This window comes from Stomoxys calcitrans, chromosome 4 (assembly GCF_963082655.1).
Source record: "Stomoxys calcitrans chromosome 4, idStoCalc2.1, whole genome shotgun sequence".
NCBI classification, from domain to species: Eukaryota; Metazoa; Arthropoda; class Insecta; order Diptera; family Muscidae; genus Stomoxys; species Stomoxys calcitrans.
In genome coordinates, this window is record NC_081555.1 from 181,125,757 (window position 1) to 181,152,179 (window position 26,423).

Below are 26,423 nucleotides of genomic sequence, written 5' to 3' on the forward strand. Positions count from 1 at the left end.
TGTCGTATCGAAATTTTTCAAACGGCTACCGATAATTTTTTGCATCAGAGTTGATTTGAACATATGTTTGTGGCAAAACAAAACAACACAAATGACAATTAACATCTACCCGGCTTTTGTAAAATATATGAATTTATTGAAATTTTTGGAAACAAACGTGAATTTATAAATAAAAAAGCATGGTTACATTGCTTTTGTTGTGCTTGCCGTCCTCTCATTCTGAAGAGGACAATAACTTTGTGAGTATTCGCAGAGAAATGATAGATAAGAGTGATCCAATGTCACTGCCAAATAAAGCATACATAAATAATTTAAATAAAACATTTAGAAGGGGTGTCGAATGGTTGCAAAGTTGTAGGGATAGTAAAAATATGTCGTTAAGTGTGGTGAATAATTTTCGAGTAGCCCAGGGGTTAGTTAGATTTTTGACAGCACAGCAAATATTGACGTTTAATTGAGCAAAGTCCCATGTCAGCAATTGGAAGTTCATTAGCGTTTTGGTAACCAACTTGCGTGCAGTCTAACTTACCGCCTACATGGTTGACTGGCGTCACTAAATTTAAACGACTTATTTGGCATAAAATAAGTTGTTTATTATCATTGGCAACGGGATTCTAAAAGGTTGTTATTTAACAACAATGGATAAAAGCATGATATAATTGTCAGGTAGTGTGTCGTAAACAGCTGAGTACACATTTTTCTAGCGAAGTGCACAATCTGTCAACGAGTTTTAGTTGTGTGTGTTTTAGCGTTAAACACCAAAAAAGCGAAAAGTAGCGCGAACTAGTAACATACTTAAAGTCAGAGTTGCACGAATCACTAATTTTGACAGATAGTACACTAAATATTTTGTTGTTGGGCAACTGCCACTACCTATAAATGAAAATATCTTGGTTGTTCGGGGGAAAAGCCGAAGCAGTACTAGGCTTAAAGGCCAAAACTGAATGAGCGCGTTGAGTTTTGTTTTTTTTTAGCGCTGCGTTGAAAAATGCAACTCTGCAAACAAATCCCACAAAAGCAACACTCAAAAGTTCAACGATTTTTAACACTACATTGACTTGTTTTACTTATGCCGTTGTGAAAATCGTCTCAACCGTTCAAACCAGTTGAGATGTTTTTGAGTCGTTTTTGAGCATTATAAAGGGAAAACGAGTCGTTTGCTTAAAACAGCTTTGGTCTGAACATGGTATTACACCATTCCTTTAATTTATCATTTTTTAGTTTTTGCTTGCGATCTGTGCACAAAATGCAAATTGGTCCTCTATAATTATTCACTTCAATCCTTGGTGGATTTTAATACTTTTTTTAATTATTATTAAAATTATTAAAAATTACAAAACATATAATTTTTTTATTATTTAGTTTATAAACTATAAATAAGGTTAGAACCAACCAATAAAAAAAATAAAGATTAAATTAATAAAATAGTTAAGTTAGCAATACATTTTTTATTTCATTTAAGTTTATTTAAAAAGAATAAAGTTAAGTAAATAAATATGAATATACATTATAGCAAAATACCGGGTTTTTATGTTTACGTTAGCAGTTGTCTTGACATCGTTAATCCACAGCAAGTGATGGCCCCAGTTGTTATTAATTTCAAATGAATGCCTCCGTTGCTTCCCACCACTTTCGTTAGAGGGAGAGAGTGCCAGTCCTGTTCCTGTTGTCTCTGTCTCGCCGTAGGGAACATCATACATACATACATACATCTCATCGTCATTATACATTATCGTCTTATCGTCTTCGTCGTAAGTTGTGTTTTTAATCTGTGGTGTTTTTTAATTTGTAATTTGTGGTGTTTTAAATTGTATTATGTATAGGTGTAAATTTTGAAAGTGTGGAAAGTATTTCGTGAAAAATTTCAAGAATTCAAGAATTAAGTAATTTCACGAATTGAATTAAACGACCTCGACTCACCACTACCAACTCACGAGGACCTCAGCCGTATTTGTGAACATCATTATTATCAAAATATTAAATATTTTAAAATATTTCCGCAGCTAAAAATAAACTAAAACGATTCAATTTTATCGAAAATAATAATAAGTGTGAGTTCCAATATTGTGGCGCATATAGTGAAAGTGTTTTCGTAAAAAATTTAAAGAATTTTATAGTAATTTTACAATTTTACGAATTGAGAGCAAACGACCTCGACTCGCCAGCACCAACCAACCGACCTCATCCGTATTTGTGAACATCATTATTATCAAAATCATTGAAAAGTGGCAGCATTGTGTGTGTGTGTGCGTGTGTTTGTATTCTTATTACCGTCGCCTTACCAACCAATACAATCGCTAATATTGAAAAAGTAAAGCCATCATCATCATTTGTCGTCCCACCCACTACCCACATGGGCATTTGGCCAGACAACTCTTATATCTCTATCATCATAACAACGATGACATTGTGATGATGATGTTAATCAGGGCTGTAATAATTGTCTTTTTTAGTTATTTTAAAATATACACCTTTATCCATTTGAACAAAATATTTTCTCTTTGCGTAATTCATGAATCGCTCGCTATAAAAATAGAACTTTTCTTTTTTTATGACTTGATTTGACTTTTCTGCACAAACAACACAAGCCAACCATAGCCGTGTTTTATTGACAATCTATTTTCGCCACTTTATTGAAAAATTCTGCGATAAGTGTAAAATTCTTGGCATCTCTGCCAAGTATGGGAACACCACAAAATTGTTTTTCCCTTATTTCTTTTAATTGAAGGTAAAACAGACAAACAACTTGCGTTGGGGCATTACGGCTCTTTAACCAATGCGGCAACTTGACTCCAAAAAATCCAAAATGAAAATGGCAAACTCAAAAACGTATGAATTGCCATTTGAATGTTTGCCACTCAGCTAATAAGGATCTTTAGTTTTTTTATTGTTGATAATTTTTCAATTGATCTTGATCATTCATGTTACTTAGATAAAAAGTAATCTCTAAACTGAAGCAACGATTTCTTGAATCGATACTTCGTTTCGTGGATCTGTTAGAAAGGTTTTGTCAAGCTATATCTCATTCTTCGGGTATACTTATCTCCCTCCATCAATGTGACGAGACGAGAGTGTTACAGAGCCAAATTGGAAAAATTTGATGTAAATATTCCGGACTATAGTCAAAATGGACAAAAAGACTATTATGATGCATAAAAAACTCTTAACAGAAATGTTTATAAAGGGTGATTTTTTAACTATTATCTTTTTGGCAACACTGGTTTAAACAGCTCACGCACGTTTCGGTTTTTGTAATACATCTTCCGATTAGTCTATAATTTAACCATGAATCGTCTTACAAAGGAACAACGCTTGCAAATTATTGAACTTTTTTAATATCAAAATGCTTGCTCTGTTACATCCATTTTACAACGAAGCTCATTTTTGGCTAAATGGGTACGTATCCAGAATAAATCACAGTTTGGTGCGGTTTATGGTCTGGTGGCATTATTGGACCGTACTTCTTCAAAGATGATGTGAATCGTAACGTGACGTGATGTCCAACATTTTTTTGCCTAAAATGCATGAGTTTGACTTGCGTGAAATGTGGTTGCACCAAGACGATGCCACAGCACACGTATGGATTATTGAGAAGCGAGTTCGGTGGACATTTGATTTCACGCTCGGGACCGGTCAATTGGCCTTTCAGATCCTGCGATTTAATGCCTTTAGACTATTAATGTGGGGCTATGTTAAAGCTCGTCTATACAGACAACATTGAAACATTAATTCGTGAGACACCGGCCGGAATGTTGGGAAGAGTGTTGCCAAAATTGGGCTAAGCGGATGGACCATTTGAGGCGCAGTCACGGTCAACATTTGCATGAAATAATTTTCAAACAACAAAATAATTATATGGGCCGTACTATCGATTGAAATAAAGATTTCATGGATTTTTCTAAATTTTATTTGATTTTTTTTAACTTTCCTAAAGCTCTTAATAAATCACCCTTTATACGACGATTTGTGCAGATCTTGTCTTAAATTAAAGAAATTCGACACTTTCACTTATGAAACGGCCGCTCTTTAAATACGATAGCAGGAGTGTTAACATGATGTTACACTCTTGGCAAGAAAATAACATGTGCAACTAAAATCAATGTCGACTTTCCGGGTTTTAAGCACAAAACGGTCCCTTTTGTCTACACAATTTGTACACTTAGATTCCAAAAAGTAAGAAGTAGTTCAAAAGAGGACATGGCGAAACAAATAGTTTAAAAGACCGTGTATCTTGTAGGCCCATATAAGAACATAGATGGATTCCGACTATATACAGAAGGGTGTTTCAATTTGTAATGCCTACCAAGCGGTTGTCAAAGTCTTAGTCTACGACAAATTCCAAGAGCTTTTTTTTCCAAGAAACAAACCGTGGATCTGAAATCGAACTTCCGATTTTTAACGACAAAATGCTGTTTATACCCTATAACGCCACAATAGTACAGGGTACTACAATTCTGTGCACAATCCCTTGGGAGCCGGTTGTACGTACCGGATTGAACCGATGGAGTCCTCCAACGGCAAGGGCTGCCGCCTCAGTATGCAACACACTGCTACAACAACAACAATAACAATTCTGTGCAATTGTTTGCTACGCTAAAAAGGAGAAGAGCTAGACCCAATGATTAGTAAACCGATCGGCTTAGAATCACTTCCTGATTCGATTTATCTATGTCCGACCGTCTGTCCATGTATTCTCGTAATCAAGGCACAGTCAAATTTTGAAAAAGTCACTTTTTTGGTCCAAAGATGAACGCTATTGATTTTTAACAAAATGGCTTTACGAAGGCAGTAGTAGCCACAATTTGTGTTCGATCCAAACAAAATGGAGCGTCCGGCCTTTTATTTGACGTCCAATTATGTGTGCAAAATTTCATCAAAATCCGATCAGATTTAGCACCCATATATATTTTTCATCCGACATGGCGTTTTGAAGCTGTGGAAGCCATAATAAAGCGTGAGGTGTTTTATTTAACGTACTAGTATGTGTTCAAAGTTTCATCAAAATCGGTGCAGATTTTGATATAGCTCCCATATATATCTTTAATGCGATATGGCCTTTTAAGGCAGTATAAATCGGTTCAGAATTAGATATAGCTCCCATATATATCTTTGATCCGATATAGACTTTTGAGGTTGTAGAAGCCACTATTTTGGTCCGAATTTAACAAAATTTTGGATTAGGGGTTTTGTTTGACTTCCCAGTATGTGTCCAGATTTACATATAGCTCCCATCATTCATGCGGTATGGCCTTTAGGGCTGTAGTAGCCACAATTTAGATCCTATCGTAAGAAAATCTTACAAGGTTCAATTCGACTTCAGAAGGTATCCAATTTTTAAAGTCTGAATAGATTTCGAGGTAGATTCTTTGTATTAAAAGTAGTACCTAGATTCGGTGGTGCAGTGTATTATATATTCGGCTCCACCCGAATTTTGCCTTTCCCTTTTGATTTTTATTTTTCTAAAATAAATTTAACTTCCGATGTTGACTTCGACACATGGTTGCTTGGACAAAACACTTAGAATTTGATTATTTTCGGATCTGTGTTCTTACCCAAGTACATAGGATAGTGGATATATGTCCATTTTGTCACTTCGTTTGCAATACAACCAAATATCAGTTTCTGATCCTGCGAAGGTCGTATATTTCTGATCGTCGTTAAATTCTAAACCGATTAAAAGATGTTTATCCGTCCGTCTATTGTAAGCTTACTACAATCTTTAAAAGTTGAGATATTGAGTGGAGATTTGACACAGATCCATGTTTTTTTGCATATACAGACTACGTTCTTGAACGGGACAATTTTGATTATATTGGGATATAGCTGCCATATAGACCATACTGTAGCTCATATTTTCCGGGACATTTTTTTTCCGTTTGTGAGTTTAATTAAAAACTCAGTAACAGTACCGAATATGGCCAATATCAGACCATATTAAGGTGAAACTGCCATATAGAGCGATCTGCCGATTTATTGCTCGATATCGCTGAAATTTGGAAAAGTAAGTGGCGTTAGCTCCTTGAAATTCCATATTGGACCATATATATTAGACATAGCTGGCCAATTAGCTAAAACTAGGAAAAGTGAGCTGCACTAGGGCCCGGTATCAAAATCAAATATGGTCCATATCAGACTGTGCTGTCATATAGAACTATCTGCCAATTTACGAACTTAAGCCCATAAGACGCATTTATTCCTGAATATTGGCAAAATTTAGAATATTGAGTAGTTTTGGCACTCTCGATAACCTTATCCGATTTGGCTGAGATTGGTCTTTATTTGGGCATAGGCCGATAACACGGAAATAAACTTATTGATTTATTGGATAAGATCTACATATTCAAAATGTGGGGAAAGAGAGTCATAATCCTATAAAAAGATATTCTAAAAAATTTGAGCTCATAGAGCAATGCGAAAGATAAACTTAAGAAATATATCTTTTTTTAGACGAAATTTCTTTACCTTGTCTTTCCGGATGTTTCTTTTTAAGTACGAATTTAATGGAAATTTGATCAATACCATTAAAACCATGGGGATTTCGTTAGTTTGGTTTGTTTAAAGTGGCAGTGTATTAAACTGATTCACTTGGGTTATTTTTTGTCCCTTGAGACACCACAGTAGTGACAGTCCAAGCAATACCTTCTGGGCTATTATCGCACGAACAATCCAAATCAGTGTCTTGTGGATAGGTATCCACCGCCCAGAAGCCTTATGGTGGATCTACATGATCTAGAGCTTGAGTTTCAGCGCTACAAGGGAGAACCTCTGGATCAAGCGGTATATCAAGGGGGTCTAGACAACATTCATGCAGACACGGTAGCAGGATGTGTGTCTCGATAGTAAACTGTCAGTCTCAATAGACTTAGGCCCAAATCGCTCTGGACACACCCCACCTTTGTCGCAGAGTTTCTAGATCTGGATGTCAGCAGAAGTAATCAGACGAAAAATAAAACAATACAACACACTGTTACAACAATTCGATAAAATGAAATAGAACATTTTATTGAAAATTACAAAATTACAAATAGGGAAAATATTTAAAAATTTTGTCATAAGTTCTTTGTCTAGAAAACTTCTATGAAGTTTTTAAGAAAAATTTCACGATTTTGACTTAAAGATTTATTTTTTAAATTTTCTCTATTTTTGCACAATCTGGCAGCGCTGCTCATAAATATACAACGAACCTCTGAATTGACAGTGAGTGCAGAAATAAAAAAAAAAATCCACAGCAAATATGATGCTATAGTTTCATAAATAGGTTGGCAAACTGTTTAAACAAAATCCGTATATAAACTAAGCGAACTCTTGTTAATTTTTCTCAAATTTTATGCTGGTGGGTATCTAAGTATCGGCCCTTTGCTATTTTTAAGGTGTTACGCTAACTAGGAAAGTGGAAGAGTGAAACACTTTAATAATAAAAACACACCTAATACTGCCGAAAAGAACGTGCAGTAGATTCTGCATGGGGAGAGCGAAGCCAAGAGGGCGTTCAATAAAAATTAAAAGTGCAAATATTGTACTTGAACAAACATGCATATGTTTGTAATCGAGAACGTGTTCAACAGATATTCGCAAAACATGTCGAGAAGATCAGAAATTAGATCTCTTTTGAAAGATCAATTGAAGGCATATTCGCTTTGTTCGTTGATATTTGACAATGAATTTTGTTCATATGTTCTGATACAGATGATGATGGCGATGATGACGGCGACGTTTAATAGCTGATGATGGTAATGCGTGAAAATGTGTAAAACTATGAGTGAGTGAGTGAGTGAGTGTGCTTATATGTATTTGCATACATACCACAACCACAACCACATAACTTTCTTGGCCCCACCGCATAGTGGTTCCCCTTTATGTCTAAAAATAAAAATAAATTTCTTTGATTAAAGAAAAGGTGGCTAATTTGTACGGTAACAGAAGATTCAACATACATATCAGAAAATAAAAGTAAAAATTTATTATTTTTTTTCTAACTAACTTTTGTTCAGAAAAAAACTGTGTGGAACTTGAGTTGTTCAAAAATTGACTTTAGAAAATTTGCATATTGGCAGGAAAGGAAAGCAGTTCAATAAATAAAGACGCATCAAATTCAGCTTCGTCCAGTTTTATATAGGAATATACCTTCAGATATACCTAGACTTATTTGGACCATAATAGACATAATGGATAGTAAACAAAGTAGATTTCTGCGATATCCGATATCAAACCAGATGATAGGTTTGTTAACATGACCGCTGTATCCGACTAGCGATAGAACTCAACATACGAAATTAAGTGAAAAGGGGGACACCTCCAAATTAATATTGCATATCGCTCTACAGAAATCGCAAGAGTTTGGGGTTATAACCCAACAAGTTGACAAGTCAGTCGATTTTCGTAAATAACAGTTTTTTGCGCTCTAGCTGTCTGTCGAAAGCACGCTAACTCTCGAAGTAGTAAAGCTAGCCGCTTGAAATTTTGCACAAACACTTATTAGTGTAGGTTGGTTGGGATTGTAAATGGGCAATATCGGTTCATGTTTTGATATAGCTGCCATATAAACCGATCTTGGTACTTGACTTCTTGAGCCACTAGATGGCACAATTCATATCCGATCTAGCTGAAATTTTGCATGAGTTGTTTTATTATGACTTTCAACAACTATACTGAGTATGGTTGAAAACGGTTTGTAACCGGATATAGCTGTCATATAAACCTATCTGGGGTCTTGGCTTCTTGAGCGTCTGGTACCGATATGGCTGAAATTTTGTACAAGGGCTTCTGCCATGACTTTCAACATACGTATTAAATATTGTCCGAATCGGTCTATAGCCCGATACAGCTCCTATACAAACCGATCTCTTTATTTTACTTCTTGAGTTCCTTAATGGCGCAATTCTTACTCGTATGGGCTGAAATTTTACACAATGATTTCTACGATGGCCTCCAGCAATCAAATCAATTATTGTCTGAATCGGACCATAACTTGATATAGCTCCAATATTATAGCAATTGTTTTCTTTTATGCCTTGTTTGCCTTAAAAGAAAAGGGAAAAGAACTCGACTAATGCGATCTTTGGTGAAGGGCATATAAGAATTGGGCCGGCCAAACTTAGTACGCTTTTACATGTTCTAAATCAGTACCACATTGACCACGAGCTTGTTTCAAACAAAGTCATCTGATATAACTATTATAAGACTTTAATAACCCGCTCTTGACTATATTTTTCACGTACTCAGCTTGGACGTCGGGGGTCTAATGCTGTTAACTGCACTGCTTCAAATTTAGGGGAAAAAATTTAATAAGTTCTGATATTGACTACAACTGGTACAAGCGTTAAGGAATCTGCACCAAATTTCGTAAATGCAGGGTAAAAATTCTGCTTTCGTCCGATTGCCATCAATCAGAAGATCAGGCTATATGGCATCAACATACAATTATGGACAGACCTGACCCATACTCGGATACTGAGGGGTACAATGCTACTCACTGTAATGTCGGAAACGGTTTGGAAATCTGGATACAGCTTTATTCGACATTGTTGTTCATCGCAATGGGGACAAAATACAATTTATAATGAATTCAAGAATTCTTATCAGGAAACCCGCGCTATATCCATATATAGGTCATATTTAAGTATGCAAATTTACCCATGAACATTCTATTAAGGAACAGGGGCAAACTTCTTATAATCAAGTTTAAGCTCAATGATGATAAGAAGTCGAAATTTTACAGCCGAGTCCGAACGGCGTGCAGCAGTGCGATACCTCTTTGCGGAGAACTTTTTACATGGCTGCCATACCAAATGGTACAGTAGCTCACATATATCGCCAGCATTAGAAGGGGATAACCACTGCTGAAATTTTTTTCAATGTTCTCGCCAGCATTCGAACCCGGGCGTTCAGCGTCATAGGCGGACATACTAACCTCTGCGCTACGGTGGCCTCCGTTACGACATTTTTATAGGCTGTAGAGTTATTTAAACAGACAGACGGATGGACATGGCTAGATCCTCTGAACATTAAGACTATCTGGTCTAGGAACGATTTTTGGTTTGCAGAACATTTGGTAGGTTTTGGTAGCGTTTGGTAGGATTTTTCTTAAATTTTGGTAGGAAATAATTTTCTTGGGTGGCAACACTGATCGCAATGGACTTGTTGACCCGTAAACTGATTTAGGCATATGTCTGCAAGCACTTCCGACGTGTTTTTTTTTGTAACTATTTTCAACATAACCAAACCTGTACAAAAAATTTAACATTTTATCACATTCAAATAATAAACACTGGTGGAATTTTTAAGGTATTCCGCTTATAAAAAAGAAAATCCTTATTATCGTGCAGCTAAAGCTTAATTCGCGCACGCTTTGATACGAGAAATTATCCTCGCCGTTGTTGTTGTTGTAGCCACATTTTCATGTGGACGTGGCGATTTTCGTCAAGCTCCTGTAGGTGAGTAAGATCGTTCCGGTCCAAAGGACCGATCGCCGCGGGAACCCAGTGGCCGATGGTTATTCAAAGGCGCCAATAACTCGCATTGACATATCGGGCATCATAGGCACTCAGTATTCGTGCAAGAGCCGGTGCGACCCGGCTACTCACTGAGACTCTCCCCTCGATACAGCTGATTATCCGCGACTGTCATTGCAGCCACTCCGTATGGAACATTCCACTATCCGCAACCTGTAGACGCGCCCGGTAGCTCGCAGCTAAGCTTGTCGTGACAGCAATAAACATCGCACAAATTGGAGCTCAATGTTCCAGTCTGTATGGTGCTCACTGCAATCCCGTGCCGGGCCTCGTTGTTCCTTAATATAATGTTTGTGGGCAAATTTACAAAATTCTCATACTATTTAATAAAGCTTAAATTCCATTCAATAAAAAATTTTAAATGCGCTTTTAATTCAAAATTTGGACCATACGAGTGGATGAATTTCTGGAAGGAACTGCTCTCCCTCGACTGATATATGTGTATTTACAATGTTTTTCCATGGAAAGTAACTATTATTATTTTTTGTCTATTTACAGTCTTTGGGAAAACGGAGAGTGTGTATTAGGTGCTTGCCAAGAGGCATGTAAAATATCTGCAGCATTAAAGAGGCATATTGAGAAATACATCAACATCCATGAGGGGAACTAAGGAGTAAGTAGATGCATGCTTTTGTTTTTTTTTCATCCTAAGGCTAATGTTTTCTTGTTGTTATTGCAGAACAAAATTATTAAGAGGAAAATAATCCAAGTCTATTAGTTTATTGACACCTTGGACTGCATTGTAAATTAGCGGAAATTATTTTGTGTCTTGAGAAGGTTAGCAGTGGCTAGAATAGTGTCGACTTCATTAATATGCCGGTGATTTCGCCACGCAGAACATCAACTTCAGCCAGTGGCAGCATCTACGGCACGTCATCGTCCACTGTTGGATCTGGAGTGTCCTCTGACACGTCGTCATCAAGGTTTGGTAGTGACCGACTTGGCAGCGGCGGCTACAAATCTTACCTGGATCGTGCTGGCGGTCTATCAAAATTAGGCACTTCCTCGTCCTCGTATAGTCCAAGCTTAAGTTATTTGGGGCAAAGCTCGTCATATTCGTCCTATTCGCCGCGTGCTTCCACAAGCTATCGGTCTTCGTCATCCAGCCTCACAGGTGGTTCATCTGGCGTCGGTACATATCGCAGCATTTTACCATCCTTGGGCTCCAGCAGCAGCAGCAGCAGTAACTATGATACAACTACGCTCAGCCGATATGGAGTGAGTAGAACAAATTTTTGTCCATTATGATTCTATCTTTATGATTTATATCGTTGAGTATGTTATACCAGAGCTTTGAGGCAATTTCCTTTCCCTTCCATCCTGCCACATTATGGTATATAACTCATCCATACCTCTACACGTATATAAACGAGATATGACCATTGATCGATCGACCGATTGATTACAAATTTTGTTGAACGATCTTGTCGAGTATTCAACAACAAGAAGAACCAACCCAGGAACAATTACAAATCCAATCCATAAAACCTTCTCCGTTTGCTTTTGAATCAAACCACATAATTCGATGGGCTGCTCCTCATTCCCTTGTACAGTTGTTTGCTAATGCGTACACAATAGTCACGATGAATTTTGTTCAATTTCAATTTTGTCCATCCAAAATTACACATAACAGTATGCGAAACACACTTACACACACACACACAAGCGCATAAGTCCACCATATAACTTGGTTATGTTGTTGTTGAGCTAGACAAGTTTCCCCCTATTTGCCCCAGCCAGCCCAAAAATAAGAACAACTCCATCACATGCATAAGATCTCTCACAGTATTTTTGTGTATCTAATCCAATGAGCCGATCTTGTTTTGTTTTGTTGTAACAAACGCATAAAGCAATTGCTTCGTTCAGAGGACATGCTGCTCATAGCATACCATGGGTTTACCATAGCCATCGATTTTTCCTTGCCTAGACAAGGACATGCGGCCTTTGGGGAGACAGTTTGAACTGAAATGGCGGGTTCTTTATCATCCTCATCTTCATGTTTAGTGTTTTTTTTTTGGTTGATTTGAATTTTCATATTCTGATTGATATTCCGATCGATCTACATTCCGTTGTTCACTGTTAGAGAGTCGCCATATATCGATTGTCATACCATTGTCTTATTTGTATCATCTCACATTTTGAAAATGATCTTGTCGTTTTTGGGTCCATTGTGTACATATGTCAATGTGTCATCGTATCAAATTTGTCCAAAATCACGCAACACTCCAACCACCTCTAAAAAACACTGCGATGTCCGAACTCATTACAAAAACAAAACCTTAACACCAATGCAAACGAAACAAAAACTCGATCGAAATGAAGGTGAAAAAACGTGGAAATGCCTTGGATAAATTAAGAAATGACTGTAACAGTCATGAGAGTGTGGTCTTTAAAAAACCACCTTCAGGTTCAGATAGTGGTAGTGGCAGCAGAGATTCGAAACGCGTGTCAGGCTCATCTTCATCATCATCCCTGGCGCGTTTGGTTGCCACTTCTGGTCTGGACATGTATGAAAAATACAGTCCGTCCAATTATAAACCGAACACTGAACTATCTGGTTCTAGATCAGGGCTTAATGAGGTCGGCAACGACATTGAGGAACGCAGCAGCCGTAGCATAACCACCGATCTGACCACATCAATACCAACGGCGAATGACATATTACTCGAAAGATCCAGAAATCGCTACAGCCGTTTATACAGTCGAAACGACACCGACGAAACAGATAATACCTCCAACGCCCTCAGGTCTCTCAGTAGCACACGATCTGCGGGCTGCTTAAACACCTCCAACTCTGACACAGCTCTACATAGCTCGGCTAGCACAGAAGACGTCCCCACCATCACTTTAAGCCGCACACGATTGCGCCGCCCTAAGCACTCTGAGAATAATGAAACGAAAAAACCTCTAAAGAATGGTACACTAGAGAGTGAAACGACTAAACCCAGTTCATTGGACAGACCTCTTGTTACTAGCAATGGCATCGATTCAGTGGTGCACATCAAACTAAACAAGTTGAAGGTAACCACCGCCGACAATGTCAACAATGATGATACGACAACTACGACTGCTACGATTTCGCCCAAAGAAAAGAAACGGGACTCATTGACATCGAACTCGACTTCGTCATCGAACAACCTTGTGGCGGAACCATTGGAAAATGGTGAAACTTCGGACCAGGTAATAACCAGCATAGAGATATCGTTCTAATGCAAGTAATAAACTCTATAATGTTGTAACCGACCACCACCACTTTCCAAACTTCCAATGAAGTATTCAATTCTGATTTTTGGCTGAGCTGCTCGTACCCGGCAATTAACCCATTCGCATAATTAACACAGCAATAAAACCAAATTTCTAACCACGCGCATGCATGCAACTAACATGCACCCCAATAAACCCAAAGCAACCTCCCAGTCCCATGTGCTGCCTAATGGCTGGGTGGGTGGGTGTTCGTAATTAGAGAAATGGCTTTGCACGTTGCTCTCTTTAATTTAACTTAAATATGTTGAAATATTTATTTCTGCCTTTACAGAGTGCACAAGAGGGGATAGAGTAGGTTCGGCATAGGCCATTCGTTATAAGGACGAGAAGAAGTTAGTCGTGGGTCCATGTAAAACCCTTCGTTACCATATGTACATTCCCATTCTCTCTCCACCGAACTCACTCACATCAGCATCTAACCTCCTTATTCCTGATCATCATCTCATTATATTTTAACACAATCTTACTTCCTTCCAGCTAATCTCTTGCAGGTCCATCAAAACTTCCGTTTAACAAACCAAAACGTTTCAACTATCTCTCTTTCTCAAAAAAAAAAAAAAAACAACAACAAAAACAAACAGTGTACGTTAATTGCAAAAAAAGTATATTTAAATAAATACTAAACGTTTTAGTTCATAATGTAAGGACGACCTCTTTAAAACACAAGACAAGAGACACAAATAGAACCTAAGCCAGACGCGTATTACCAATCTAAATAGTAAACAAGTGACTTCAAATGAAAGACCACCACAATAACACCTCATGTAAAAACAAACGATCGTCCAAGCAAAAGTGTACCAACAGTAGGCACTCGCATAAATGTCAAGCCAAAGAGTACACTAAAACAAAAGAGAAAATAAAAAAATACAAATTTTGATTCCTTACAAAATAATGATAGACATTAAAAAATCAAAGAATAATTTTCAAAAATTTCCAATACTTAAGCAAAAATGTGATCCCGACATTGTAGCTACTAGTCAACAACAACAACAACAAACAGCACTACTACAACAGCAACAGCAAGCGACAACAAAGAATCCAACAAAATACATTCCATCAAATGCAACAGCAGCGCCAGCACTAAAGCAACACCAGGCCAAATATCATTCCGGAAGAGATCTGAATATAACCAACAGATATCAGCAGCAGCAACAGCAACAGCAACAAAAGCATTTCTCCAAAATAAAGGCAGCAGTGGCAATTCCAAGGCTCACACCTTCCAATCCAGTCAGAGAGGCGAATCAACAGTTTTTCCTAATACCCGCCTACAAAGATCAGAACTTTCTTAAGGAGGAGTGCGAATTGGCCCACGCTCTAGTCTGCTCTGCTAATACCTCAAAGGACATTAATAAACATTCCAAGAAGACAACGACGACATCACTGTTGCCCGCAGTCGTAGATAAACGACGTACGGTTAATAGCGGCCACACCGGCAGTACCAGCGGCATCTTGTACAACAATAACAACAACAACTCGGTAAGCATAAAAAACATTGCAGGAAGATACATACATATGTACTCGTGTCTGTTCTAGAAACTTTTCAAACCACACATTTAAGAGGGATTCGTCGCTGCTAGACTCTTTTTGAGGCAGTTTTGATTGTCTCGGTCGATATAAAATTATTTGGCCCATTGGCCTTCTTCCGCCTATTGGCGAAAAGTCGAAACTAAGTGGTAATTGTAGGCCTGAATTCAAGTCGTAGTTTCCTCGGCGGCCAGTTCGATCTCTAGTAAAACTTTGTTTGGTTTGAAAGTGTTCTAATAAAGTTGGTTGTTGATTTGGCAGAGAACGTCAGCAGCTCAAGCTGCCACATCAAATGGGATGCGACGTACCGGTACGGGGACACATTTGGGTACAACCACAGCGGTTGCAACAGCCATCAATAAGGTGGAAATTAGCTACAGTGGACCACAGTTCAAGGGATTGTCGTCGTCGTCGTCGTCGGGTTCCACCATTGTCTCGTCAGCATCAACGGTGGCAAAGAAATTAAACTCAACCTATACAACGTCCAGTAATACAACTTATGCATCAACCAAATTGAATATTCGTAATCAAGTGAAGCCGTTGGTCCACAGGAGCACGAATGCAGCAGCAGCAGCTGCTGCTGTAGCCACAGGCACCGCAACAAACCAGCAGCAGCAGCAGCAGCCTCTGCAGAATAGACATAATAACAACAACAACGGTAGTAATAATAGTTTGAACAACATTGCGGTGAACAGCGGCAACAACAACATGCAAACGTCATTGGATCAAGACGATATTAAATTCATCGACAGCGATGAATCACTTCCAGCAGCGGCGGCAGCAGCAGCAGCGACACCACCACAAACAGTTTCAATGGCAAGCGAGCGAAAATCCCAAGCAGGCTTGTGCGACCAACGTTGTTGCCTAAATCAACAGCATAGTGGAAGCAGCACTAGCATAATATCTAAAAGTCGCATAAGGCCCAAGTCCACCATAATTTGTTCCAGCAGCAACCATGCCTCTGTCGCCAGCTCCTCGTCTACGTCCTCGTCCTCAAATAATATGATATTTGAAAAGGTCAACAATTACAAGTACGCCAATGGGTCTCTGGGAAGCGGTATCAACTCCACGGCGGCTACTATGATGGAGAAGCGATTGGAAACCTCTATTGATTCTAATAGCATCCGGGCTTCTATTGAAAAATTCAATAGTTTTAGCGAGCAAAAACGCTTGCCCATCAGTTCGGTCACCTTGCGCTCCCACAGTGGCAGCGGCAGTACAAGCAATTTACAAAATCACCGTCACAGTACCGATTTGGACAATTGCAACCTAAAACTGCCAAACACAGGGGGTGGTTCACTGACACGCACACCCTACCGCAGCTCGGGATCGACGGCGGGCAAAGTGATAACCAGCATCTATCCCAATGCCTCGGCTGCGGTATCATCGACCTCGAATCGGCATACCGTTCTGAGCAGCAGTACGCCCAGTAGCACGGGCAGCCTACCATTGAAGGGAAGCAAACACTATGCTCAAGCAGAAGATACAACGTTTAGCGGTCTCTCTAGTTCAGTGGATGGCGACGTGAGCAAAAAGAAGTTGGCCTCAATATCTGGTGGTCTTGGCGAAACCACGGATGAAACCAGTGTAAGTTCACCTTCTTCAAATGTAGCTGTAATGAATCTCCAAAACAAAAGATGTGCAGCGATCTCAGACAAGGAGACTCTGTGTGATGTGTGCGGCCAGCCCTTATACAGCGTGGTCGGTCACACATCTAACAAGACATCTCTTTCAAGTTACTCGCAGACGCACACACCTACATACTATACAGCACACATAGCACAACTTCTGTTCTGCTGCCAGACATGGTTAAGCTGAATCAGGGGATTATTAAGTTCATTCTTCCTTTAAACAATTTTTACGCTTACTCTCTTCTATCGAACATTTTCTAAATCATCACATTTAACCCAAGACACCGCAGGTGTGTTTGTATATTTCTTTCACAAGGGAATATGACGCTGTGAGAATTTAGCGCACGCGGCATCATATTCAGAGACATGCACATACACTCAGATACATACATACATATGTATATACAGAACTATTCGAATACATAACAAAGTGTCTGACTTTTCATTTCCCTCTCCTATTTCCCCTTCTTCGCCTCCCTCTCACCATTATCATCTTCTCTTTCTACAATTATCATAATTTGCAAGCGACAGCGTCTTTTTCTCGATGTTGTTTTTTGCTGTTGTTTGTTTTTTTTTTTAGTTAAATTTAAATATGGGGTCTTTAATTTTGCCTATGTTATTAGTATTATTAATTTAAAAACTTTGGCTGAACATAGTTATGTAGGTATGTGCGCTCTAGCAGCCACGTTAGGAACTAAATAAAAGAAGAGAGAAAACTGAAAGGCAGAGAAGAGTATGTGGGCGTTAACTCCTGATCCTTCTGAACAGATCATTTGTTACCAAGAGGCTATTTCTTTAAATTAGCATGTTGTATGTTGTTTGTGCGTTTATTTGCTCTCCTATGTTTGTAATGCAAATGTATTGTTTTTGTTTTGTTTTATTTTTTCCTTTTGTTTGTTGCTTTCTTTCTGATTAACACTTTTTTGTGTTCACGTGTCCATGTTATTATTGTTTGCTTCCCTTGTGCCCCACCTCCATCTCCATCTTTACATCAGCAAGCAGCAATCAGCAATCACTTCTGAGACCGGTGATAGCGTGTCATTTTGGCACCTTCCTATTTGTATTGCTTTCGTTTTCCCCTAGTAACATGCATACATACATACAAACGTAAACATGTACATTTATACTACGGAACATACATACATATGTTGTATATATGTATAGGTATCTATAAAAGAAAATCCAACACCTGATTCTATTAACATTTATTTAAGAACAAATTTATAGTTTTATGAGTTCTGTGCGTTTGAATGTCAACACGTCTGGATAGCATTGGCATTGCTAACGAATGTTTTTTATTGTGTATTTTTGTTTTATCGTTTAATCAAATCAACGAAATAGGTTCGTAGTTCAGCATCATTGCGAAGTGCCCTTCCGCCAGCTTCCCCAACATCATCACGCTATTGGGATAGGGATAGCTCAAGATCATCACTAATATCTTCCTCGACGTCGCATAATAATACTGATGAGAATAAAAGATCATCAAACGATGAAGAAACCGAAGGTGAGTCCAACAAGAGTCTCTTTTTTATACCCTCCACCATAAGATTGGGGATACACTAATTTTGTCATTCCGTTTGTAATTCCAAAGAAATATTGGTCTTCGGCCCAACAAGTATCTATATTCTTGATCGTCTTGATATTCTACGTCGACTTGGCCATGGGGGTATTGTAATTTTGTCACTCTGTTTGTAACACCTCGAAGTATGCGTCTGAGACCCCATACAGTATATATATCCTCGATCGTCATGTCATTTAAAGTCGATCTAGCCATGTCGGCCCATCTGTCCGTCCGTCTGTCTGTCGCACGCAAACTTTCGAAGGAGTAAAGCTAGGTACTTGAAAATTTGCACAAATACTTTTTAGTAGTGTAGGTCGATTAATATTGTAAATGGGCCAAATCGGCCCATGTTTTGATATAGATGCCATATAAACCGATCTTGGGTCTTGACTTCTTGAGCCTCTATTTTGCATGAGGTGTTTTGGTATGATTTCCAATAACTGTGCTAAGTATGGTTTAAATCGGTTCATAACCTGGTATATCTGCCATATAAACCGATCTTGGGTATTGACTTCTTGAGCCGGTAGAGGGCGCAAATCTCATCCAATTTGTCTGAAATGTTGCATGAGGTGTTTTGTTATGATTTCCAACAAATCGATGGCGCAAATCGTTGCATAACCTGATATAGCTGCCATATAAACCGATCTCCCGATTTTGCTTCTTTAGTCCCTACAAGGGGCAATTCTTATCCGAATAAACTGAAATATTACATAATGACTTCCAATACCATAACAGTTCTTATTCATCATTCTTTGTTTGCCTAAAAAGAGATGCGATGGAGGATATATAAGATTCGACCCGGCCGAACTTAGCACGCTCTTACTTATTCGATATACACATGCAAATAATTACCGAACGAGTTCCAATTAGGAGATTACCATAGCGCAGAGTTTATCATGTCCGCCTATGACACTGAACGCCAGGTTTTAATCCTGGAGATGGTGTTCGGATTCGGCTATAAAATGGAGGTTCCTTATCATTGATCTTAAACAGCACTCCTTGATATGTGAGAAATTTGCCCCAATCCCTCTCGTTCATGGGCAAATTTTCATTTGTGCCCATAGTAAATTTGCCCCTGTTCCTTAGTGGAATGTTCATGGGCAAAATTTGCAATTTACCAATAATAAATGGAACGTAAGATTCAGAAAAAATAAAATTCAGAATTACTTTGAAGTTTGAACAAATTGCAAAGGTTTATAGATTACTTTACTCTCAAGCAGGTACAATTCAAAGGTCTGCTCAAAACCATTCATTTCTGCTTTCAAGACACACTAAAATCATAGAGTATGTATTTCAAGAACTGAACTGTTCGTTCATTGTATGAAGAACAGTTCACGAAGACAACGAGATGAGTGAATGCATTAAATGAGCCTTTTAGCAAACAGAAAGATTGATTAGGATTTCAGTGAGTGCACGTTGTACGCGTCGCCTGCTTTCATAGTAGGCAACGTGGATGATTTTGGCAAAAGCATGGGTAAACACACCCACACGCCTACTCTTTTATATGAGAAAACAAACAGTTTGCAAACGATTTGTGTGATCAGATCATATTTTGAAAATGACAGCGGGACGCTTTCGTATGACTCAGTGTGCAGCGAGTAATTTCTCATATCTCACTGTAGCGGCGATGAATTCGATACTCTCAAGCACTGAACAGTAGTTGTTTTTCACAATTATCTACTCAACAGCAACTTGTTCGTATTACTTCACCTTAAGTGTCTCGCTCATCAGTAGTCTTGAAATACAACATAATGTGGGTTCAGCGTTCACGAGTTCAGCAAAAACAGTCACCAATGAATGGTTTTGTGTAGGCCTTTGGTACAGTTCTTATTCGCTTTGGCTGAAATGTTGCACAGTGACTTCCAATATAAATGCAAAGTAGGGCCGATCTATCCATAACCTGATATAACTCCCGTATGTAAATCTGTCTCCTGATTTGGCTTCTTGAACTCATACAGGGCACTGTACTTGATCGATTTGACAGCATTTTCGCGTGATTTCTGTTATCGCATATATGCCAAGTATGAAATCGGCATCTGATCCTATCTGTAGTGTTAGTGTATCCTACTTTTGCGGTACTAAGAATTGCAATTTCAATAACTCCAAACTAAAATGTAATAAAAATAAAAAATGATATTCCGAATGTCACCTTCGTATACATAGAAAAAAATGGGTTTCAATCACAAAGTTAATTTTTAATCGAAATTGCTTCAATCCTAAAATGATTATATTAATTAAATTTTTGAAACAGGTAATGGAAAAATTGTTCCACTGAAACAATTTTATATTCAATAAAAAAAAATGATTGAAATTTAAAAAAATTCAGATCAGTTTTTTATTTGATACAATTAAAAAATGATTGAAAATTTTCAATTAATATTTTAATTGATTGAATTTGAAGAAATTGATTGATTTTTTTTTTAATTTTCAAAAAATGTTCAAAATCCAGTCTTTACTAATGAGCATTCTAGGACACTACCACTTGTTAAAATTTTTCTCTAATTAATGAAAAAATTATTTTGACAGAAAAAAAATTTATTTTCAATTAAACTTTTATTTGAAACTTATTTCGTAAAGGCTACTACCTTGTAGCCACTTTAACTCTGAACGCCTAGGCAGGTATGATATCTTAATGCTTTTCGCACTAGATTTAGTGCTATGTAGGTGATCAAAAACCCGAAAAGGTAACAACTAGTGCCAAACAAGAAGGACACTAAGTGGACCCCTTTTTGCATTTCTAGTTAGTGTCTTTTACTCTTTTTCACTTTTCGCTTTTTGTCAAGGAAACATTAAACCTGCCTATTTCAGTCAACATAACTTATCCCACAAACATTCCATTAAAGAATAGCAGAAATCTCTCTCTCCCAGTGATCAGGGATCACTTTTTGCTGAGTCCCAACGTGGTGCTGCTTAACGATACCTGTTCGTAGAAAAGTCTTAAATGGCTGAATACGGCACTAAGGAGAGAACTTAGTACACTACTGAATGAAGGGAAAATCACCATGAAATTTTTTTTCTGTGGTTCTACGCCGGATTTGAACTACGCGTTCTGACGCGTCAACCAAATCAACAAATGATTGATAAAAGCGAAAATGTACGATGGTGCATCAGAAAACATTTTCAGCAATGCAGGCGACACTTGAGGTATAGCGATGTACTAAAGTGGTGTCGCTCTGCAGAAAGCCGTTCGATGACAAAAAGCGAGGTACTTTATTATTGAACTTAAACTTGTATCGGACAGCGCTCATTGGTTCCTTAATGGAATGTTCAAGGGCAAATTTGTAAAAATTGCAAAATTTGTTAGGTTAGGCTTAAGTTGCAGTTTTGGCCATCAGACTCACTTAGACGTTTTCGTCCTTTGTGATACCACAGGAAGAGAAGAAGGAAGATGCCTTCCAGTTCCTACGGTTGAACCAGATCACTTTAAAAAGCCCAATTAAAAATCAAAGAAATGAGAACCTAAAGTGGACCTTCTTTTGACTACTAGTACGGGACACACGCACAGAAAGTGTTCTACAATCTCTTCTCCTTCGATATCCTCACAGCTTCTGCAAAAGTCGTTGCTGGCAAACTTCAGTCTGTCAGCATGTTTTCCGATTAGACAGTGACCTGTCATGACGGATACAATGACTGTGACGTCTGTTCTAGCCAACGACAGCACAGGGGTAGTCCTCTTCAAGTCTAGATTAGGCCACATAGCTTTGGAATATTCACAGCCGCCTCTTTGTGACCATCTATCATTCGTTGTTCTTCGTGCCTGGTCCTGAAAACTTAGCTTACATGTCGCTAAAGGCATACCCATAGATTCCAGTATCCCCGGCACCCAGAACAGGTGAATTTTGAACTGTTCAGCCATCTAGTTGAGAGATCTGCGACAGTCGAGGACGGTTTTTGTGTTCAGAAATACGTTCTCCAGGGATTTAATGGCGGCCGCATGGCTGTCGGAGAAGATTTTTATGTCAATGGTTGTAATGACATTATATCTTAGAAATTCCACCACTTCCTTAATTGCAAGGATCTCCTTAATTGCTAATTGTTACCCGACCACTTTTCAATATGACCAGTTGTAGAATCTTTTTTACTAAGTTGGAGCATTATGTTAGCATACTTCAAATGACTTATAAGATTTATTTGGGAAAGTGCCTTATTATATCGAATATTGGATATTCTTAAAAAAAAAATTTTAATGACGTTTCTCACATACGTAGTATAACGTATGTGAGAAATGTCTTTAAATTTTTTTTTGACAACATCCATTATTCGATATTTTTTAGAATTTAGATGGTTTACACATTAAGATCAAATACGGGTAACATTCATTCATTATAATGCATACTTCTAATAAGAGTTACTTTCTTTTGTTTGTTTTTTTCCCCTAAGGACTATGTGGGCTGAGAAACATCGGAAACACATGCTTTATGAATTCCGTCATACAGTGTCTTAGCCATACAAATGAATTGACAAAATTCCTTCGAAATTACAATCCCACTAAATCGTCGACGTCAAAAGATCAACCAATTTTAAATGGTAAGTTGTCTTGAAGGAAAATTTCCACCATACGATTTGTAAATGTCTCCATTTTCTATAGAGTTTTCCAAATTGATAAAGGAAATGTGGACGAACAATGTACATAGTGTGACGCCTATGGAATTGAAAAGGTCCTTTTCCGCTAAGCATCGCATGTACAGCGACTATAATCAACAAGACGCTCAAGAATTCCTGCGGTTCTTTTTGGATTCACTGCATTGTGCTCTGAATACCGGTGTGAAAGGAGATCTTTTAAAAATAGATGATAACTTAAGGTACGAGTATGATGATGGTTGAAATGCCTCATACAATGCAAATTTCCATTGCAGTGACAATAAAAAGGCCGAACTTACATGGGAGTGGTACAGCCGCCTAGAGAACTCTCTCATTCGTGATTTATTTGTGGGCCAACTGAAAAGTACATTGCGATGTACCACCTGTGGTAATACCAGTGTTACTTTTGATCCCTTCTGGGATTTAAGTGTGCCATTGCCGTCCTCATCGCGGTGTAAATTGGAGTCCTGTCTTGATTTGTTTATACGAGAGGAAGTTTTGGATGGCGATGAAATGCCCACATGTGCGAAATGCCAAACGCGGAGAAAATGCACGAAATCCTTTACAATCCAGCGATTTCCCAAATACCTTGTTATACGTAAGTAAATGAGTTGTGCGTGTGCGCGTGTGTGTGCTCTCTTTGACGCATTGCTAATGGATTGAATTATCATTTGTACAGATTTAAAGAGGTTTTCTGAAACACGTTTTAGCAAGCTGTCCAATATTGTTGAATTTCCCACGGGTGAACGGGAATTGAACATGGGTCCCTATGGTGCAAATGCCAACTCAAATATGTACTTTTCACTCTATGCCATTTCAAATCACATGGGTAAGTCGATGACAAAATTTCCTATGCAAACCATATTGCAGGTTGGAATTATTTCATGAAATGTGCCAAGAATAAAAAATGATGAGGATACTTCATTTTATGACTTAACAGAACATTTCAAGATATTTGGTTTTATCGGATATCACTTGGGAATTTAGATATTTGTTTGCTCTCTGTAATTAACTTTTCACTATAAAGGGTTTTTGGTACTAAGATGTTACCAAGAATTGTTTTCCCGATCATCCAGGTTCTATCTCGAATGTCTTGACTAAAGGTGTCAGGTTCTAAAATAACCTCAATCTAAGGTTTTTGCAAAATTACAACTAAAGCTACAACAAAAAGTTTACAAAAATGCTTTGATTCTTGTCCACAATTTGCTGAACTAAAAGCTTTTGCCGTAACCAAGGTCAAGCAGTTTTTGTCGATAAATTTTAATATCGGACTATGGTAAAGAGTTTAGTCTTAAACTGGTAAGGTAATAATGCAAGGGCACTAATCATGAACTTTAGACATGTTAAGCCGTATATATTGTCCATTGGTCTTAAAAACATGGCCTATCTATAGTGTTGCGAAGATAACTGAGGTCCTACATATACCTAACTTTTATGTACGTATTAGCTGGCTCGGCGCGGTACGCTACACCCTAAAAAATCATTCATGGGTCCATTTCAGATCCACACTAATTGATTTATTAAGTGTATTGTTTATGTTCTCACCAAATCATATTACAAAGCTACCACATGAGATACAACAGGTGGATGAAACCAAAGATCCACAGGTTCTTCCTATGTCAATCCAACTTGGAGGGCTAAATTTGTATTCCACCAGCGTTTTCATTGCAGCCCACTTTCGTTGGGTTGATGGTTTTCATTTGTCCGGATCACCCCTCGTTTTTACTTGTGTTGACAGTAGCCAGAATATTTTCCTAAATATGAACATCAAATTCATACTCTACTAGACCATTCATATGAGCACCATATAGTTCCGGTCGGCCAACATGTACGTTTGGAGATCGGCCCCCCAAACACTTGTCATAGACCTTTTCTTCGAGTTTCTTATTTTCGCGATATACGTACATGTCCAGTTGAAGGGTATGGTCCCAAAAACTAATATCAGATTCATACTCTACTGTCAAAGACCTTTCATTCATGTTCCATATAATCCCGTAGTCTTCATTTCATGTCTATTTGGTGTAGATGGACCTATATGCCCGTTCTGTGGTTGGGCGGCCCTAAAAAACCATTGTACCGAATTTTATATTCCTATCCCCCTACACTTGGGGTCAAATTGTTACATCAAGTTCATACTCTACTCTTAAATACCTTTCATTTGATATTCATATTGTCCCAATCGGTAAACACGTCCGTTTGAATGGCTTTTGGGTGGGGCATCCCCTCATGTTTTAGACCAATTTTGTGTTTTTCGGTTACCATAAGGGGCTTACAAAACTTCGCTCAAATCGATGCTTCTGGGGTAAGGGGGAGGGGTCGCGCCCCCTTCGGATATCAAAAATGATGTACACTATTTTCATCGGGGGGGCCAAACTCTGCGATCTGTGAAATTTTCACGAAAATTGGTTCAACCGTTTTTGAGTCTATATGGAATAAACAAAGCCAAACACTTTCATTTTTATATAACAGATACTTTACTTGTATGTTGTTGTTGTTGCTGTTGTATCAACATTTTTATATAGAGTTCCTGTAGGTGAGCAGGCTCGTTCCGGTCCAAAGGGCCGATCGCAGCAGGATCAGGGTGGCCATTGGTTATTTAAAGGCGCCTTTAACTCACCTTGTCACGTCGAGCATCATAGGCACTCTGCATTTGTGCAAAAGCCAGTGCCGTCCGGACTCTCACTGAGACTCTCCGCTCGATACCGCTAAGCCAAATCGGTCCATGTTTTGATATAGCTGCCATATAAACCGATCTTAGGTCTTGACTTCTTCAGCCTCTAGAGGGCACAGTTCTCGTCCGATATGACTGAAATTTTGCACGTGGTGTTTTCGCATCACTTCCAAAAACTGTGCTAAGTGTGGTTCAAATCAGTTCATAACCTGGTATAGCTGCCATATAATCCTATCTTGGATCTTGATTTCTTCAGCTTTTAGAGGACGCAATTCTTATTTGATTTGGTTGTAATTTTGCACGTGATGGTTCAAATCGGTTCATAACCTGGTTTAGCTGCCATATAAACCGATCTTGGATCTTGATTTCTTGAGCCGTTAAAGGGCGCAATTCCCATCCCATCCTTCAGCATACATGACCAATATGGTCTGAATCGATCTATTGCTTGATACAGCTCCCTTATAAACAGATCTCCCGATTTTACTTCTTGAGCCCCTACAAGGCGCAATTCTTATCCGAGTGTACTGAAATATTACACATTGACTTCTACAATGTTCAACATTCAATTCATTTATGGTCCGAATCGGACTATAACTTGATATAGCTCCAATAGCATAACAGTTCTTATTCATTATTCTTTGTTTGCTTAAAAAGAGATGCGGCACAAAGAACTCGGCAAA

At 38.3% G+C, this 26,423-nt stretch overlaps 1 protein-coding gene across 6 annotated transcripts in view; it reads left to right on the plus strand.

The window, feature by feature from the left end:
• The first annotated feature begins 1,652 nt into the window (after positions 1-1,652).
• Positions 1,653-26,423, plus strand: part of LOC106083006 (ubiquitin carboxyl-terminal hydrolase Usp2) — a 30,058-nt gene continuing 5,287 nt past the window's right edge. The window contains exons 1-8 of one of the 6 annotated variants that reach the window (XM_013245804.2): positions 1,653-1,751; positions 11,010-11,124; positions 11,191-11,729; positions 18,272-18,434; positions 22,872-23,018; positions 23,080-23,293; positions 23,348-23,670; positions 23,752-23,901. In XM_013245804.2, the coding sequence (XP_013101258.2) occupies positions 11,325-11,729; positions 18,272-18,434; positions 22,872-23,018; positions 23,080-23,293; positions 23,348-23,670; positions 23,752-23,901 (1,402 nt within the window). In that variant the 5' untranslated portion in view covers positions 1,653-1,751; positions 11,010-11,124; positions 11,191-11,324. Of the gene's footprint in view, positions 1,752-1,961; positions 2,052-11,009; positions 11,125-11,190; positions 11,730-13,075; positions 13,692-14,604; positions 15,252-15,560; positions 16,887-18,271; positions 18,435-22,710; positions 22,801-22,871; positions 23,019-23,079; positions 23,294-23,347; positions 23,671-23,751; positions 23,902-26,423 lie in introns of those variants that run through there. The other 5 variants (XM_013245803.2, XM_013245802.2, XM_013245801.2 and 2 more) reach the window with 5 other exon arrangements.